This window comes from Lissotriton vulgaris, chromosome 6 (assembly GCF_964263255.1).
Source record: "Lissotriton vulgaris chromosome 6, aLisVul1.2, whole genome shotgun sequence".
In the NCBI taxonomy this organism is placed as follows: Eukaryota; Metazoa; Chordata; class Amphibia; order Caudata; family Salamandridae; genus Lissotriton; species Lissotriton vulgaris.
This window is the reverse complement of record NC_141694.1, coordinates 187,294,583-187,312,951: the sequence shown is the minus strand read 5'-3', so window position 1 is coordinate 187,312,951 and position 18,369 is coordinate 187,294,583. Positions and strand designations below refer to the sequence as shown.

The following is an 18,369-nucleotide window of genomic DNA, read 5'->3' as shown; positions in this document are numbered from 1 at the left end:
ATGGGAGTCCGAGTAGTCCTCGACTGTGACAATCTCTAGGTCCGAATCTGGAGTTCTGGAAGTTCTTGGTCATCATCGAAGATGTTGTCCGTTTCCGGTGCCTGTCGTTGCATCTCTTGCCTAGCGACCCGTCGATTCCGTATGGTTTTCTTCGACCGAAACTGGGCGCAGGCTGGGCAGGTTCTGCTTTATGGTCAGGAGAAAGGCACTTAATGCTAGTCGGTTTGCGGGAACTTGGAGTGGCATTGTGGGCATCTTTTAAACGGACTCCTTTCCATTGACAGCAGGCCCACGTGGCGTCGAAAAGGCCCAACAGCCCGCGTCGACGACCGATTCGAGATGGAAAGCTTTATTGAGTCAAGAGGTACCAAGCGAGAACAATACCGTCGAATTCGAAGGCCTTTTGGCCTTTATAAATGTTTTGTTTCGATTCCGAAGTTGGAGTGTAGGAATAACATCCGAACCCAATGGCGGAAAAAAACAATCTGAGGATGGAGAGGATGCCCATGCGCACTGTAGTCGAGGGAGGAGTCACCTATGTCATGATACTTCGAAGACTCTTCCAAGACAACAAAGTGCAATCATCCGGACCCAACACTAGGCGGCGATCTATGCACAGATATGAATTCAGCAGCCCACATGCCTCCAACACTAATGGATCTGGCTTTAATGTGTTAAAAATAATTAGTGCATGCAACTCATGCAAACACCCATGTGCAGTACTGTCCTTGCATGCTTAAGCACATTAAAGCCAGACCTTTGGCATAGCCGATGCCTGTTATCCTAGTCACCTCTATCAAGGGATCTATGCCCAATGCAAGAAATGTCTTTTGTTGTTTAGTTATCAGACTGGATTTCTGAATATAGACTGCACCAAGAACACATACTGGATTTTTCTATTTGTGCTGTTCTAATAATGCTGAAAAGGATTTTCCCTCCCTGACATATGTGCCGATGCAAACAAATACTTTGTAGTGACACCTGGTGTTGATATTAGGGGGATAACAAATTGATGACATCTGACAAATATCAAAGTACAAATATTTTGGTGACCTGCATGTACTGAACACAGAATTACACATTCTTTAATTTGATCATGACCAGAATAGAGCCTTCCTGCTGCAGTGGGTTGACATCTCATTAACAGTCAGTCACAATTTATAATGACCTACTAGCCCAGTAGACACAAGTTAAAAATTGTTTAATATACAGGAATAAATTCACCTTTAGCCGTTCATTCTAAGGATTTTGTAAGCCACAGAGAATTCCTTTATAGGGTTGTGGAACTCTGAGATGGTTTGCAATATTAATTTAAATTAGACAGTGGTTATTTTATTCCTAATGGTTTCACGCCATGGTGGCAGCTTGCACAGTGTTTTGGTAAATGATCAACCACAAAGGTTTATTGGCGAGTTTCAGCATGTATGGGCATAGATTGAAGAAGTTTATTTTACCTAAGCAGAGCCTTGGCCTCTCCAAATAATCATAAGATTCTCTCTTTTTTAACATCTCACGTAGCAGAATAGTGAGCATGGGTAATGTTTGTTACTCGCCATCTTTTAGTATTGATCCTAAATGGACTGCTAATTTCACTTACCTAAATTTTAGATTAAGCGTATTCCTTTCCTCTTATTAGAAAGTATTTTTATAACATTTTAGTCCTAGCATGCCTTTTTAATCAGCATATTTTGCACTCATTGGGCCGTTTCCTAAACCACAGGTATACACTCTACAGGAATGCTCCTTGTATTAAAAGTGGATTGCACACCTATTTCAGTGAGATGCTACAAAATAATATGTCCAACCAATACGCTGGATAGATGTGTATATTTAGTTTTGCTATTTTAAGAACCCCCCGGAAACCTTTTGTTCAAATGAATACCAATTGATAGTTATTGTATTGCTGGTACGCCTCCTTTATTTAGTGTTTTTGTAGCATCAATTTGTAATATCAGATATCAGATTTATTCTTGTGAATTTTGTTCTGTGGCATTAGAGGTTTCACAACGCATACACATTTAATTACAGTATTTCTTTGCTTTGGAAAGGAGCCCCTTGTTAACCATTTACTTTGGTTTAGAATCTTTTTCAAACAAAGAACTCATAACATCTAGAACCATAGACGGACCAACATGCAGCAGGTATCTAATCAGCAGTTTGATTACGGCGGTTTTCTTTAAAAACTTTTCAAACTTTTTGACTCCCATACTTTCACCGGGACCAATCAACTTATTGTATCCGACAAGGACTCAAAGGTGGTCAGCCTCAAATCGTGCCTAGGTCTCAGTGTACCATTCCTGGTTTGTGCTTTTGGTGCCAATTACTCTTAAATCTTTAATGGATTTTTGTAATGATGGTCTTATTTTACTGGTAAAAATGTGCTAAATAAATAAGAGGATATTCTGATCCCAACGTCTTGACAGGAATTAACTGGATCTTTTATATTGGATAGCTATAAGAATCCTTCTTTGCAGCCTTACACTTACTGAACTTGATAGCCTACATCCAGACCGTATGAACATTTTACGAGGCAAGATGTCTAAGACAAATTTTGTCTAGATTTGGTGTGAAGAGAAAAAGACCGATCTGATAACACGTAATGAAAATGTAAAATAATTAAGATGAAGTGAACTATGTGGAAAGATGGTCTGAAACAAATCTACATATAAAATATAGAAATGAGACACATTCTGCATTTCATGGTTTCTTAAGATGGTGCAGCGAAGATTTATTTGCATTAAACATTTTTCTAGGGAAAAGATTTAAGACATAGGGCCTAATTACAAGCGCCCAGTCTATTCTAACCCCTGCCAAGTCCACGTTTATGCATGGGTAGGTATTACGTGTTTGGCTATATTTAACATCGGATACCTTAATGAACATGCCGAAATTAAATGGGGGAAAATCATACAGTACTTTTGTACTGTGCGGATTTTGGTAAATTAAACACAAAAATTCCCATGTTATTCCTCAAAAACTCGTAATAGGAGTTATTTAGCATACCCGAAAAAATAATCATACCACGAGGTATCATTATCAGGTGTGTTAAATAACACTTGAAATCGTAATCAGGCCATAAGAAGGGGCCTTTTAACAATGTTCTGTCCTCACTGCCTAAAAAGACCAGAAAAAAATCAATAATGGTTACTGCATGACAAATGCTAATAGTGTAAAATAAAAAGCTGTTGTGGACTGTAGTTTACCTGTAAGATCCTGTCCTGTGCCACTGGTGTTTTAGGTGTTCGGAGGGCGATGCTATTGTTGGTGACATTATACTCCGATAAAAGCGTACTAGAAGCAGAATTTGTTATTCCCGATTCCTCTGCCGTCTGTCGTGCAAGTTCGCTTGCCTGCCCAATTTTCACAACTTCTTCCAGTTCCATATCGGATATCTTAAAAAAGACGGAAAGTAATAGAAACACAAAAAGACTTATTCATATTTGGTTTTCTCTATTTTACAAAATAAATGTACTCTTATTAAAAACAGGCTTATGACCACAAGAGTGTGCAGAGCAGCAGCACTGCTGGCAATCAGCAGTGTTCCTGCCCATCAAATTTGCAGTTTCTCTGCTCAACTTAGAATTAGGGAAGTACCATATCTACACCAATGGAGACGCCAAATGGCTTTGCCAGTGTAAAGGTTTGATCTAGCAGCCTGTCTGCCATAAGGAAGCCAGGTCACATTGATTGTCTCTCTCCTTACTGAGGGCAGGAAAAACAAAATTAGTTTTCCCTGCAGGTGTCTGCCATGCAAGAAATGAAGGACACTGGCATGGTAAAAACTCCCAATTAGTTAGAGTACTTTTTTTTTATTTGTAGAAAACAAACTCTTACTTTAATAGTTTGTTTTCGCTAAAACCAACTTTTGCCAAGTAGGTGCCTTAAACATGGCTTGGAAAGCTTCAACAGTGAGAGGAGCCGAAGGCAGGAACCTCTAAATAGGGCAGACACTTCTGTGTCAGGATGGTAGAAGACTTGGCCTAAGCCCCCTAGCAAACCCTCTGCTGGGATCTAAACGACCCCCTTAAACCTGTAACTTATTTTTTTTTCGCTCATATCTAGTTTTACATTTTCTTTCACTCTCTCCATTCATAGTACTAGTTGTATGATATATATTTATATAGACACACACACACACACACACATATATATACATGCATATATACACACACACATGCAATAGAAACAGTAACCTCTTAATTGCCTTAATGACGTTAATATGCCTCATTCAATGTCTACAAGGTCAAAAGTCATTAACAAGTTATGGATTCAGTGCATATGTGTTTAGGGAGTGTCCCTCTAAACCTTCTTCCATGACGTTTGCCCTCAAAACTCACTTGGGGTGATGGTAGGACTAATTTGCTTCTCTTTTTAGTAAATTCTGAAACTCCAGTTGTCTGAAGGATAGCGGAAGGCAAATCGGACTCTTTTTTCCTTTTGATGTTCTGTTTGTCTTTCTTCCGCTCTCGTGATTCCTTTTCCCTGTCACAAGCAAATTAAACAAACAAGAACAAATAAATCTAGTGATTGTTTTAGTTTAAAAAAAGCATACTTCTTTAATTCTATACGATGGTCTCCGGATGAAGAATTTCATCTCAATTTCATAAATAGAAATGACATTCAGAAGATACACAGCACCATATCAATAAAAATTATATTGACCAATAAGTTACGTGACGGTTGTTCACAGGTATTTGAATGTACTACAAAAGGTACAAGTGAAAGCTCAATAACAATGACTGGAATCTTTAGTATACTAAAGAAAGAATCAATATTGCAGTAAGTGTTCCCTAGCCTTCAAACGTTTTACATGTATTTCTTTAAAATGCTTATTAACGTTGTCCCATTACTTTTTAAGTTAGAGCATCATATTCTTTACAACAACAAAAAAGTAGGTGATTATGTTTACAGATCAAACTACAAGAACTTTTGCATATCTAAATGTATTAATTAACTGCTCCAATAGTTCCTCCCTGCCACACTATCAGCATATAAAAAAAATTGACAAAACTTCAAAAGGTGAGATGATGTTATTCCTACCTATAGAAAAACCTAATTACCTTCAGTAACACTTTTTATATAGATAATTTAATTTCCTCATTTTATAAACCTCTCAGACTGGATCTGAAGGCTACCATGACCCTTTTTCCTCTCCTACCGCCCCCAAGCAATCCAGCAACAGTATTCCAGTGCCGTGAGGTTATGGCATAAGGTGTGAGTCACAGCAACTTCCACTCGGAATGGGAACGTGCGGCGTTACATCGTGTGCCAACCGGTCCCTTGTCATTAGTTAGCATGATTCGTCTGTGCCACACCAACACAGCAATAATGACAGCAACATTGGCAGACGAAAACGGTTTAATTGAAGATCCAGAAAATCCACCCAATCACTAGCATTGAAAGACAGTAAGATTTGGCTGAAGGACTCCATTCTATACTGGTCCTGTTGAATAGATAAATTCAAAAGCCAGAGGCTAATAAAAGGTCTGAGCCTTCCAATTCTTCTTGGGTATCGAGCCATAAAAGAAATCAAAACCTGTGTCCCTCTCCTGCCTGGGTCTCATATCTAGGGCCTCTTGTTCAATAGGGACAGAATCTCCACTCGAAACCCCTTCAGTAGGGAAGAAGTGCGGCCCAGTGGGAAGGCCAGGAAGTGGAGGGCACTCCAGCAGGATCAGCAGATGGGAAAGTTTAAAGCCACTTCCAGTGGTGATGTTGGCGTCCCTTGGGTTTATTCCCTGCCCAAAAGAAGCAATACAGTTGCTAAGAGGTCTGGGCCAGCTTGGAAGGTTGCTTTTGCAATGAGGGTTGCCTCATCGAGAAGGTTAGGAAGAGGCCAGCAACTGTATTGTGAGGAGGGCGGAAGCAGTCGACCTCAGAATTGTTTTCATCTTTGCACTCATTTTCCCCATTGGCATTTTCAATACATTGGAATCGGATTCAAAAAGTTCCTCTATCTCACCGAATCTCTGGGTCCATGAGAGGATCTCTGTCAGGAGTTGGTTATCAAAATAGGCACAAATGTTATCTTCTGCTATTTGTAGAATGTCTACCGTCTTTGAAGGAGGAAGCTGTGCTGAAATTGGCTCTGAGCCACACACAGTTATGGCATTGTTGAATCTTGCTGAAGAGACAAGGGTCGGTGCCATAAGAGGCAAGCACCCAGATCAGTGTGTGAATTTGTGAAGTTGAGTGGCATCAGAGTTCAAGCAGCTGGAATCACCAAACTCACATGTAGAAAACATCCAGCATCCTTGTCGAATAGCCTCAATTTGAGAAGTCCGCACATTTGGTCAGGAACTTCGGATTTATCTTTTTCAGAAATGCTATCGGCTCGGACAACAATTAAGAAACAGACATTGGGAAACATTGGTAAGTCTCTGACAATCCCATGAGCAGACAGGGCCCTTGTGGAAAAACCTCTTCCTGTCCTATGGATATTCTTGTGGGAAGACCCCATGGTGGATTGTTACTTGACCAGTGACTTCCCTAAAGAAGAGGAGAGGGACCACTTTGAAGTATTCTTGCGACCTGGGTCAAAAATCGTTTTGCTTCCTGCTTCTTGATGGCCTTAGTTACCTCAAAGTGCAAGAGTTGCAGGCCATGGGGTGGTGGTCGGTTCCAAGCCTCATATATAGATATCAGGTAGACCCAATAAGGACCTTAGAAGCGACATTTGACCTAGCAGTTCTCGGTTTGCCAAGAAATTCGTGAAATCCCGAGAACCAGTGTACATGAGCAGCAGAAAAAACAGGAACAGATACTAGTATGCCAGCTGTGCTGCTACATATTCAGATGGCATTACTTCAGTGGCTAAGGTAGCTTCAAATTAAGTAACATAAGCCATCTGGCAGAGGTGAAGAGTATCACGATCGCGCACAAACTACAACTCCCATGATCCTCCGTGAGTCACTTTAGACATTGCGAGAGGACGCATAAAAGAGGAAGCAATGGCATCGGGGATTCCTTCTACGGTCCCGTGAGGTCTTCAGCGGTGAGTCCGGTTTTCCTGTGGTGGCGGTAAGGGTGCTCTGCGCCAGTCTTGGATTATCAGCGAGGACGCGGACTTTAATTTTTCATGCGCGTCGGCAAGGTCTGCCGAGCGCGCATTAGTTATTGTTTCTTTGTTCTGGTCAAGTGAGGATCTTGGTTTCGGTCGGTATTGTCGGCCGACGGGGGGTGGATGTTTTGAGATCCACTTTGCCCCATTCAGTTGTGATTTTTGGTATATACACTGTCCTGCTTCTTCGCCACGGAAAGGCTATCAGAAGCTTTGTTGCACATGATTTCTACGTTGGCCACAGTCTTGTGTTCAAAATGACTAGTACCTACCATATCCAGTATAAGAAGCATTATACAAAGGAGTAGGAGCAGCAATTAGCATGTGTATTGATATTCTACCGGGCAAATCATAAGCCTATCTCATTGTTATCATTTTGGAATAGAATGAAAGGCCTTTGAAGTGTGTGTATGATTGATGGTGTATTAACTATTATGTCTCTGGCTCCCTTTGTTAACAGGGGTTCCCCATGAGTGGTAGAGGGCTACGATCTACCCCTGTGATACGCTAAGGAGTCTAGACAAGGGTATGTTATCTTGTTCACCATAGATTACTTCAGTGATCTCATTTGCAACCTAAGTATTATATATATATGTGTTCATGTTTATTTTGTATTCATGCAGTTATAATTCGATCCTATCATCTGCAATGAAAAGCACTACTGCCTCTACTGAGTATTCGTATTTTGCTTTACAGGTATTTAGAGCATGAGGGTTCATACCAAATGTGTAAGGGATTTCTTAACTGTAGAGAAAGAACCTTAGTGTATTAATCTGTGTACGATTATTTGTGTTTTACAGATCTCCCTCCCTGCTGTCCCCTTCCTTTCCTTCTCCCGCTTGATCCTTCCGATGTCCTGTGCCGTCACGGCTATCCAGGCATTGGTTAGATTTAGAGGTGGACCATACTAAGCATCAAACCGATCCTGAGGACAGTCACACGTAACAAAGAGCTACTATAGAGTGAAACTGTTCCAAGGCTGCAATTTGGCGCCTAGAGGAATCTGCAGGAAGAAGTACCCATCAAGGACAATTGTTCTCGGGTACAGTATTCAGTAGTCAAATGCTTATTGGGAGGATTTTAAAATGCTCTGCTTTTTCATGTGTCCAATATATAAACTATAGAGCCCTTTAAGTGTCACAAACTTTATAAAACCCAGTCCCCAAACAGCCATCTTAGTTTTGTGTCACTACCAAGGATGGGGAGTGTATCTACTCATTCATAGAAGGGAAAGGTATCCTAAAGCATATGTTTCTTAGGATACACACAGTGTCTGAACTAACAGAACTGATGCATAGTCCCTCTTCCCCCAGGTCTGTACAGAAAACCTGTAGTGATCACTCTAATCACAATTTCATGACCGTGGGCATTTAGAAAGACAACAAGGTCACAGGATTCAAATAACGTACGTGTATAAGGGTAACAAAAACCTCAGTCTTGCTGAGCAGATTATCTTTAAATGCATGACTACACAAATGATCCATAATATGCATGAAACAACTTTCACATACTAATTCAAAAATATGGTCAGATTTAAAAATAAATCCTTCTCTGTCATGGACCCGCTATAAAGTTATATAGAAACAAACAACTTTTATGTTGGCATGGAGTGGCATGTCACTGCCCTACTGCAATGGTCATTTGATCTGAAAATGGACCAATTACTCTATCATAAATATGGTTCAAGTATGTAGTTATTGCAGCGATAACAGTACAGAAACAGAGGCAGGCCTTTAGGAAGGCTTCACAGCTCTCAAATGGAGTGTTGCTGGTCAATACCGTATCTGAAAGTCGCACTGCATGTGCGACTGAAGGTGCTACAATGCTAGAACATCAAAGGGAGGGAGCTGGTACATAATCCATGGCCTGAGTTTTTGTAAACTGAGGAGCAGAAGCAGAACACAGACAGACAGCAGTCTAAGAGCTGAAGAGAGTTAGAGATGGTTGGTGAGAGTGAGGGAGAGTAAAAGATAGAGAAAAACAGAAGAAGTGAAATAGGGAGTGAGGCAGAGTGAGAGACTGAATCTGATGGTTGTGAAAGTCTAGCAACTGGTCTGAAAATGGCTAAGTAATGAAGCAAAACAAATGGAAGGCTGTCTCCCAGTCCAGTCAACGGGCCATTCGAAGAACCTACAGCTTTCGTGAGTGGCAGGGAAGATAAGGTGTTTTGAAGTATAGTGGCAGGTGAAGAGGGTTAGAAGTGCCAGAGAAACTCAAGGGTTGAGGCTTCTGGAAAGTGAAGGGAATTTGATACACAGTGTGGGGTCACTCAGAAATACAAAGGGTTAAGGAGCATAAGGAGACAAGGAGGCTACAGTCTGTAGAGCATGGGCTGAGTTCAGACTGGTGAGCTTAGGGGGAATAAGTACACAAGCAACATACAAATGCACCTCTCAAGGTAACAAAGAGCACTGCAGCGGGAGGGGCGGAGGTGCTGGGGTGGTCTACCAGGCTTGAAGGACACATGGATGAACTTGAGGAGACTGAAGAGTATGGGGAAGGGATTCAGCAATACATGACTGAGGAGAAAAGGGTCTGAGGGGCTGTAGGACCACAACTGTGAATCCCTGAAAAGGACTGTTATAGAAAATGTATGTGATAAATGTGCTGTCAAATGCAATAGTGGACCCATTTTTTTTTTACTTTTCTTGGGGTGGGTACCCAGCATATGGTGCCATCCACATAAAAAAAATGCATGATCTCCACTGACTACAGGAAGCACAGAGTGTTTAGGGAATGAGTCCATAAGATCAACAGCATATGGGTTCCTGGTTATGCCCAGATTATGTAATGGAGCATCACGTCCTCTCAGTTTTCATGAAGAGAGCAAGAGAAACTACTGAATCTTCTTTCTATCAAAGTGTGGTGATGTGCGTCTTTTGCGGAGTGAGCAATATCACTGTCCTAAGGGTAATCACCCACATTCATCATTGCACCCGTTTGCGATTTCTAAATTGCGAAAATTAGGGAATCGCAATCTAGAAATCGCAAACGGCAATGCATGAATAATTCGCAAATATTTTTGCGATTTCTTAATTTTCCTTAATTGCGATTCACATTTTGCGAATCGCAATTAAGGAAAACCTTCATTGATACCTATGGGCCAAAGGCCCATAGGAATCAATGGGAAGGCAATAACATCTTGCGATTTTCATTTTGCGAATCGCAATTTGTTAATGCATTTCAAGGGTGCTGAGGGGGGTCCAAAGGACCCCCCCCTGCACCCTTGAAATGTTTTTGTAAGTGCAAGTTTCACACACATGTCCAATTTGCTCCCCCTATTTGCGAATTCGCATATTTTAAAACATTCATGCATTGCATTTAAGGAATCGCAAAAATGCGATTCCTTAAATGCAATCGCATTTTTAGAAATCGCAAAAAATTGCGATTTCTACACAATTGTTTAATGCATCCCAAAAAAAGATTTTGGAATCGCAAACGGCCGAATTTTGCGATTCGCACCGTTTGCAACTCCAAAATCGCTTGATGCATGTGGCTGAATGTGTTCGAAAAGGGCCCTCTCTGAAGGGTCACCCTAAACTCCTTGCCTTCCTTCTCCTATTTTTCTGACCTCATTTTTGGTGGCTTTAGGACTCTGAGCACTTTATCAATGCTGACCAGTGTGAACATGCATGTGCTTCTGCCCTAAAACAAGGTTACATTGGAAAATATCTGATTGACATATTTACTTTACCTGTTAGTCCCTTGTAAAGTAGTCTACCATATACCCAGGACCTGTAATCTAAATGCTACTAGTGCGCCTGCAGAAAAGGGGGTGGTGATGGACAGAGTTTCTGAATTAAGCAGAATACTCCTACCCAGTCAACAGATCAGGGCTTGATCCATCACCGTTTTTTAGCTCACTGCACCATCCCAGCTCAGAACCTGGCTACATGCAAATTAGTCTGTCCCTGTCCCAGTGCATCATGGGAACAGGGCAAACCAAACTACCAAGCCAATTCTTATACTGGGAAGGAAACAAGCTTCTGGGGACCGGTTTCTGGCATTACAGCCGTCATCGGCCCGGCTTGCTTGAATCCTGATGGTGCAATGAGCAAGGGACTCACATCTGAGTATACCCTTCCACGCTTATGGTGGACAAAACGATTCAGAAAAGGGGGTGGTGATGGACAGAGTTTCTGAATTAAGCAGAATACTCCTACCCAGTCAATAGATCAGGGCTTGATCCATCACCGTTTTTTAGCTCACTGCACCATCCCAGCTCAGAACCTGGCTACATGCAAATTAGTCGGTCCCTGTCCCAGTGCATCATGGGAACAGGGCAAACCAAACTACCAAGCCAATTCTTATACTGGGAAGGAAACAAGCTTCCGGGGACCGGTTTCTGGCATTACAGCCGTCATCGGCCCGGCTTGCTTGAATCCTGATGGTACAATGAGCAAGGGACTCACATCTGAGTATACCCTTCCACGCTTATGGTGGACTCACTGCACCATCAGGATTCAAGCAAGCCGGGCCGACGACGGCTGAAATGCCAGAAACCGGTCCCCGGAAGCTTGTCTCCTTTCTGGTGAAGAATTGGCTTGGTAGTTTAGTCTGCCCTGTTCCCATGATGCACTGGGCCAGGGACAGACTGATTTGCATATAAGCCAGGTTCTGAGCTGGGATGGTGCAGTGAGCTAAATAACGGTAATGGATCAAGCCCTGATCTTTGGACTGGGTAAGAGTGGTCTGCTTAATTCAGACACACTGTTCATCTCACCCCCTTTTCTGACTAGTGCGCCTGCAGCACTGATTGGGCCACCCACACAAGTAAACATATCTCAGGCCTGCCAGTGCCAGGCCAGTGTCTGCAGTTTACTGGCACTTCGATCTGGCATTTAAAATCACTTGCCAAGCCTTAAACTCCCCTTTTATTACACATAGGTCACCCCTAAGGTAGGCCCTTAGGAATCCCTGTGGTCAGGGTGCTGTGTAAGTAAAAGGTAGTGCATTTACTTTTAAGTTTTACATGTCCTGGTAGTGAAAAACAGCTACATTCGTCTATCACTACTGCGAGGCCTACTCCTCTCATAGGTTAGCATTGGGAATTGCTGTAATAACTGATCAAAGAAGAGTAGCTTTTTCATGTTTCATATGTTTGGAATGGTAATTCGAAAGCCTCCTTAATGGTAAAGTTGGATTCAGCATTACTTTTTTTTAGAAATGCCCCTTTTAAAAAGTGGACATTTCTCTTGTGTGCTTAGACAGCCACAAACACAGGAAGATGAGGCTCATCTACATTCACCTCTGTCAGAAGGACTAATGTACTGTCTAAAGGACTCAACTGGATTGTTTTTCTGGAAGGTCTGCTTTTTCCTGCTTGTTGCCCTGCTGCCTGCTGCTGCCTGCTGCTCCCTGGCTCTGCTGGGAGAAGAGCTGAACACTGCCTTCCCTCCAAGTGATCTTCAAGCAGTTGCTGGCTTGCCTCCTGTTCTCTGAAAGCTCAGGGGAACAAAATCTGTCCTACAATCCTGCTGGTGTAGCTGGACTCTACCTTCCAAGAGTCCTACCCTTGCCTGAGGTGCCCACTCCAAGGGCTTCAGAAGTGGGTTCTGCACCAGTTTTCTTCAAAACCCGACATTGCATCGAATGTGTGAGAAATTCTGCTGCATCGTTTTTCGACACAGACGTAGAGGCTGCCTGACAGCGGTTCCACAGCCTAGGCAGCTTGGCGACAACACATTGCATTTACTGCAACAGAGTTAGACAACGAAGCGGACCCCCTTCTGTGTGACTTGATGACGCAGTAGGCTCTCGACGTGGACAAAACCTCCATCAGAGGTATTTCTTCAGCAGGGCCAGTCTGGGTCTTATAGCAAGCATGCCACCGATTGCGGTCGGCCTGAACTTTGGATTTGCACCGGTCTCTTGCGACCATAAGTAACCTGATGACAGCTCATGACTTCTAACCACTGTTTTTCGTTTATTCTTTAAAAACGCATATCTCGACTTCTACTAATTTTTGTCTAATTTTGCTTAGATGAATATTATTTTCTTTTATTAAACCAGAGTAGAGTGTTTTTGTGGTGTTTTCATTGGATTACTGAGTGGGCGTGTTGTACAAATACTTTTCACATTGCCTCTTTAGATAAGCCGGACTGCTCTGTGCCAAACTACCAGAGGGTGAGCACAGATTACATTTTAGGGTGTATTTAGCTAACCCTGACGAGAGTGGTGGTTCCTGCATAGTTTGGGTCCATACTGCAGCCAACCTGGAATCACATTTCTAACACAACGGGCCTCCCCCAGTTGGCAGTAGGAGTTTCTCAATCATTTCCGGGCTGGGGATTTCAGTCGATGGTATCCTCCCTCGAATCAAATATGGCTGGCCATCAAGAAGAATCGGGCCATCCCTGCCATATTGAGGCAAGATGGCAGGGCTGGCCCGCAGGGTCACCAAGGTGGACATCTTCCTGTGGGCTGGTCTGAAGCAGTCCCCTCTTCTTCATAACCCTGCAAAGAATCAAACCAGATGCAGTGTTTTTACCCTGCTTCTCATAAATCTAGTTACTCTGCTCTGCCAGAAGATTCAAACTGCAAAGTTGAGCTTGCCATTACCTCAGCTAAAAGGACAATGGTCTGCTGCCACCCAACAGTAGACATTCTATTTGAACACACAAAGTCTATACCATGACCAGATCCAGTACACAGCCTAGAAGAAACACATGACCTTGTGCTGAAAGTCAGACTTGATGAAGAGGTGCCCGAGAACAGGCAGGGCCCTACCATCGAACTCAGCAAGATGTTCTACACAACCAAACATCGCTGGCATCCCGTGGGGTAGTATCGTTGAAGGCGCATCAACACAAATCCTCCAAAAGACCGATGATTTCTAATGGTCTTCCCCAAGCTATGTCTGTGTGACAGAAATGATAGCAACAGATTGTAAAGAAAAAAAAAGAAGAATCTGGTGTTGCAACTTCTACAGAATTCTTAATATTCAAGCATGTGCACTTACAAAAATAAGTCAATTAAAATCTTTATGCTGAAACTTACGATCTTAACTCCCCATCAAGATCTTGCTGCCTCAGTTTTCTAAAATCTGCATTCAGTGCATCGTAGTTTTCCTCAGAAGTGTCATAGAAACCTTGAGCTGGTTTCTTCTCAAATGGGATCTCAGCATTGTAATCAACACCTCTTTTCTTTTTCCTTTTCTTCTGGATTTCAATTCCTGCGGCTCGAAGTTCACGCCTCTTCTGAAGCGCAGCAAGACGCCTGTCAAAAAAAGATAAACAATCAGATTTGTCTCAGAATACTACAGTAAGCCCTGAGGGCTGCTTGCTGCCTGTCTGTTATTACATGTGGCCCTCTGAAGAACAGCAGCACTTGACCACTGTTTACCAGGCTAACCACTAACATTTAGAAAGATGTTAAGCAGTCATTTATTTTCAAGTAATTTGAAGTAAAGTATAAAAAGGGCAGGTTTTTAGGAACACCTTCATGTTTAAACGTAGAAACATTCATCCCCTTTCCCTCATCTCTGCTTACAATGCCATTAGTGAATCAAGAGGCAAGTTTAATTGTCATGTGCACCCTCAATTCGCCTAGGTCTAATAAATCAAACACAAGGGACGTTTTTGTACTGCACACATCCTGATATTAAGTATTGCATTATATAACGAATAAAACAGAGGTAACATTAAAAAAAACAATTCCCCAAGATCACACAACTTGGTCAAACAGGGAAGCCACGAGATCAGTATCACTTTCGCTCACTCTAATTTAACATCAAAAGTTTATACTTTCCTTTTAATTCTTGGAGCATTAGGTTAGAGCTCGGGTGAAGGACAAGTCACACACAGGTTTGGAATATTTAGGGATAGAGAATCCAAGACAACCTCAAGCTCATTCAGAGCCTGTTCAAGCCTTCTGTGGCTTGCACACTTCTATTACATATTGACAGTTAATTAGACAAAAAGCACACTATTGCTTACTGGGAAGGCTGAGATTAATAAAAACCATGTATTATGATTCCATATGTTCTGTCTTCTTCATAACGCAACTGGGGTGTTAGTGGTTCTAGTGGTGGGACTACTCTTACTGAGAGCCACTAGGCTGTGGAACCTGCCCAGACTTTTCATGCAGACTTCACAAGCAGCATAATTTAGCAAAGTGGTAAAGCCAAGGTTAAAGGTCAAGTTTACGTACATTGGCTAAAACGTTTATACTATAGAATCACCTCTAGTAGAGGTGATTGGGTGTTCTTGTGTACCCACCTCAGTGGATCTCACTTCTTGGATTTTTTTAGGGGTGGGGGCGATTATCAAGGATTATTTATAGCACTTTCACTTAGCCTAGCACTCAGATGTTTACAGGTAAGAGACAAAAGGCATACATAGATTGTGAGGCCAAAGAGTCTAATTTAGTTTAATTACATAATAAGAGTAACTTCCTTTGTACACCTAACTCGCAAAAGGTAGCATTAGCAAACTGATGCGGTTTACTCCAAGGTGTGGGAGATGGAGAACAACTCTGATACAGCTGATAGAGACTCTGGCCTTAATTTAGGGGGTAGTGTGTAATGAAACCTTTAAATTAACTACATGAGTCACAGTCCAAACCATGTACAATGTTCACTGCCCCGACGCAACCCCGAGCCGAACCCTGCTGGCATCAATGATTACACCAATGATTACAGTTTTTGGATACGGGGAAAAAGTTTGTGAGTACACATGGTCTATTTTAATGCACGCAAAAAAAGTTTCCAGCTTTCAATCCCCAATAAGTATACACATACTTCTGTGCTTGGGCTTAAACATGATAAAAGACAATTAAATGAGGTTTTTATTAACATATTAAATCAGAATTAATTTTCTTCTGAATTTTCTTCCTAGGACATGATGTAGTCCAATACAAATATCTGTTTTATGGCTATCATCAATAATCCCAAATTACCCTGGTTAAGGCGTGGTAAAATCTTGAAAAACACACTTTATACTAAATCTTTTTCTGGCACACATTTTGATACTTGTTTCTTCGGATAACAATAAAGGCCTTCTCCAAAGCCATGTTACATTCCTTGTTTAAGAACATACTCTGAACATGGTGCAAAATCAGTTATCCTATCCTAACTTTCGAATTTCCATAGCTTATAGTCCTCAGCCAACGAGTCACAAAAATAACTTCAATAAGGATGCAGATTGTCTTTGCATATGAGAGGCACTTTTTACTCATCCTCCCATTACTGGTCATGTTGAAGGTTTGAAAGGAAATGTAAAGGGTGCTGAATACTTCTAAGAAATGGTGTTGTAGCTAGAACTACACGGAGAAGGCCTTTGTTTCAGATTTTACATTTAATGCACAAGCTGTGCCATCCGATTTATCATGCGATTTATGGTTTAAATCTTTTATTGATTTTTAGAACAATTAAATGGAGGAAGAACAAGACCTCCCGAGCTCCCACGTACAATGTAATACAGACACCAAGTGTCATGATTAAGGGCATTAACAAGGTAATATGCACAGAGCGGGTCTGCAAGAGAAAATATTTAAAAAGAGCAGAAGAAAGCAGCACAACAAAAGAGACCCAACATTACCACCCTCCAACCCCCTCTCGTCCACCAAACAAAACAAAACAGGAAAAGGGAAAAAAAGGGATCATGAAACATGCTGAAAATTATTGTGGCCTGTTAACTTTACGCGAAGAGCCCTCCTGTGGGATTTGCGTGTCAGCGAGGCGTAGAAGTCTGAGGTAGCGGGGCAAGTCAGCTCCCTGAATTCAGTTATAAGCAATGTTTGGAAGGGGCACCACAGCTCCGGGAACTCAGACCCCCTGCCCGCCAGAGTGAGAGTTAGCTTCTCCATCCCTAGTACTAGCCAGAGTCTCTGAAGCCATCCAGAATTAGGTGGGGGCTTGGGGCAGTGAGGGGGAGGGTGGGCGCCAGTGCACCAATATATTTCGAATGGCCGCCCAGGCGATCAGACGGCCCCTTCAGGATTTTAGAGGATACATTAACGGATTGGGTAGGGCAAGAGGATTTAGGCTGGGAAGCGTGGGAGTTGTGTGTCAAGATGAGAATCTATTTCGTCAAGGATTTGGGACCAATATGGTTGAATGCAGTCACAACTCCACAAAAGGTGTTCCAGGGTACCCGCCTCCCCACAGCCTCTCCAACATAGAGCACTCTGACAGGGATAAAAGTGATGGAGGCGCTCCGGCGTATAGTACCAATAGGTAACCACCTTAGTCAGTGTCTCAGTAAGGCCTGTGTGGTACGTTGAGTGTCGAGTCCTATAACAGATATTGTCCCATTCCTTATGGGTGAGAGACCGGCCTAGCTCCCGTTCCCATCGTGCCCGCCACGCGTTGTATGAGAGAGTAGTGGTGGCTAACAAGTGTTTGTAAAGGTCAGAAATGAGCTTCTTGTCAGAGGTTCTGGTAACAAGCCATTTCTCGTATGTCTCTCCGTTTCCGGGATACCATAGTCTGTCCGGAGTTGCGGGAATGGAATGATTCCCTCCAGCTCAAACAGGTGACCCAAGGATCTGCAAGGAGTGGGGCGCCAGCTTGCAAAAGCCTTAGCGTCCATGCCGGGCTGAAATTCTGTATTATTAAATAATGGTGCTATGGGTAGGGAAAGGATGTCAGCTCGTGGATAGTGGCAGTGTGGTCCCAGGCCTCCATAGTCGTGCTTGTGATGTAGGATGCGTAGAGGTTATGTGGCCTCTGTGTTTTGTGGAGAAGGGGAAACCCTGCAGGGGCGTAGCTGCAACTGTCTGGTCTTGGAACAACCAATGCTTCTTGGACTCGAGGCGGCTCCACTCCATTAAATAGCAGAGCTGTGAGGTCTAAAAATAGAGCTGCAAGTCAGAGATCCCTTCCCACCCCCGTTCCGGCGGCAAAATCGCTAGTGCAAGCTTGAAACTAGCCATATGAAGTGTGCTAGGTCTGACTGAGTTTGCTGAATCCAGCCAGCAGGCGGACAGAGAGGAAGCATCTGGAAAAGGTATAGAATCTGGGCTAGTATAGTCATCTTAGTTGCTGCTATTCTGCCCAACCAGGAGAAGGTATGATATTTCCACTGGCCTAATTCTTTGCGGATGTGGGTGCGAAGCCTATCATAGTATGCAGTGACAGTAGCTTGAATAGTAGAGTGTTATTGCACCCCCAAGTACTGGATCGTGAAGGCAGACCACTGTATGGGATGTTCTTCTCATATAAGAGCCAACGTGTGTGGAGTGAGAGAAATGTTAAGAGCGTCGATTTTTCCATGTTAATTTTAAACCCCCAGGGCCTGCGCAAAACCGTGTAATTAGATGAAGAGCGCCCTCAGCGACTGGATCGGGCTAGTAAGCGAGAGCACCAT

General features: G+C 42.7%; 1 protein-coding gene and 1 pseudogene across 1 annotated transcript in view; one reads left to right on the top strand and one right to left on the bottom strand.

Moving 5' to 3' along the window:
• CDC5L (cell division cycle 5 like) overlaps positions 1 to 18,369 on the bottom strand; it is a 181,123-nt gene that overhangs the window by 104,375 nt on the left and 58,379 nt on the right. The window contains exons 6-8 of the mRNA XM_086926221.1: positions 14,060 to 14,278; positions 4,338 to 4,482; positions 3,204 to 3,392 (exon numbers count right to left, since the gene is read on the bottom strand). Coding sequence (XP_086782347.1) covers positions 3,204 to 3,392; positions 4,338 to 4,482; positions 14,060 to 14,278 — 553 coding nt within the window. The remainder of the gene's footprint in view (positions 1 to 3,203; positions 3,393 to 4,337; positions 4,483 to 14,059; positions 14,279 to 18,369) is intronic.
• On the top strand, positions 13,429 to 13,892 carry LOC147707001 (large ribosomal subunit protein mL42 pseudogene; annotated as a pseudogene).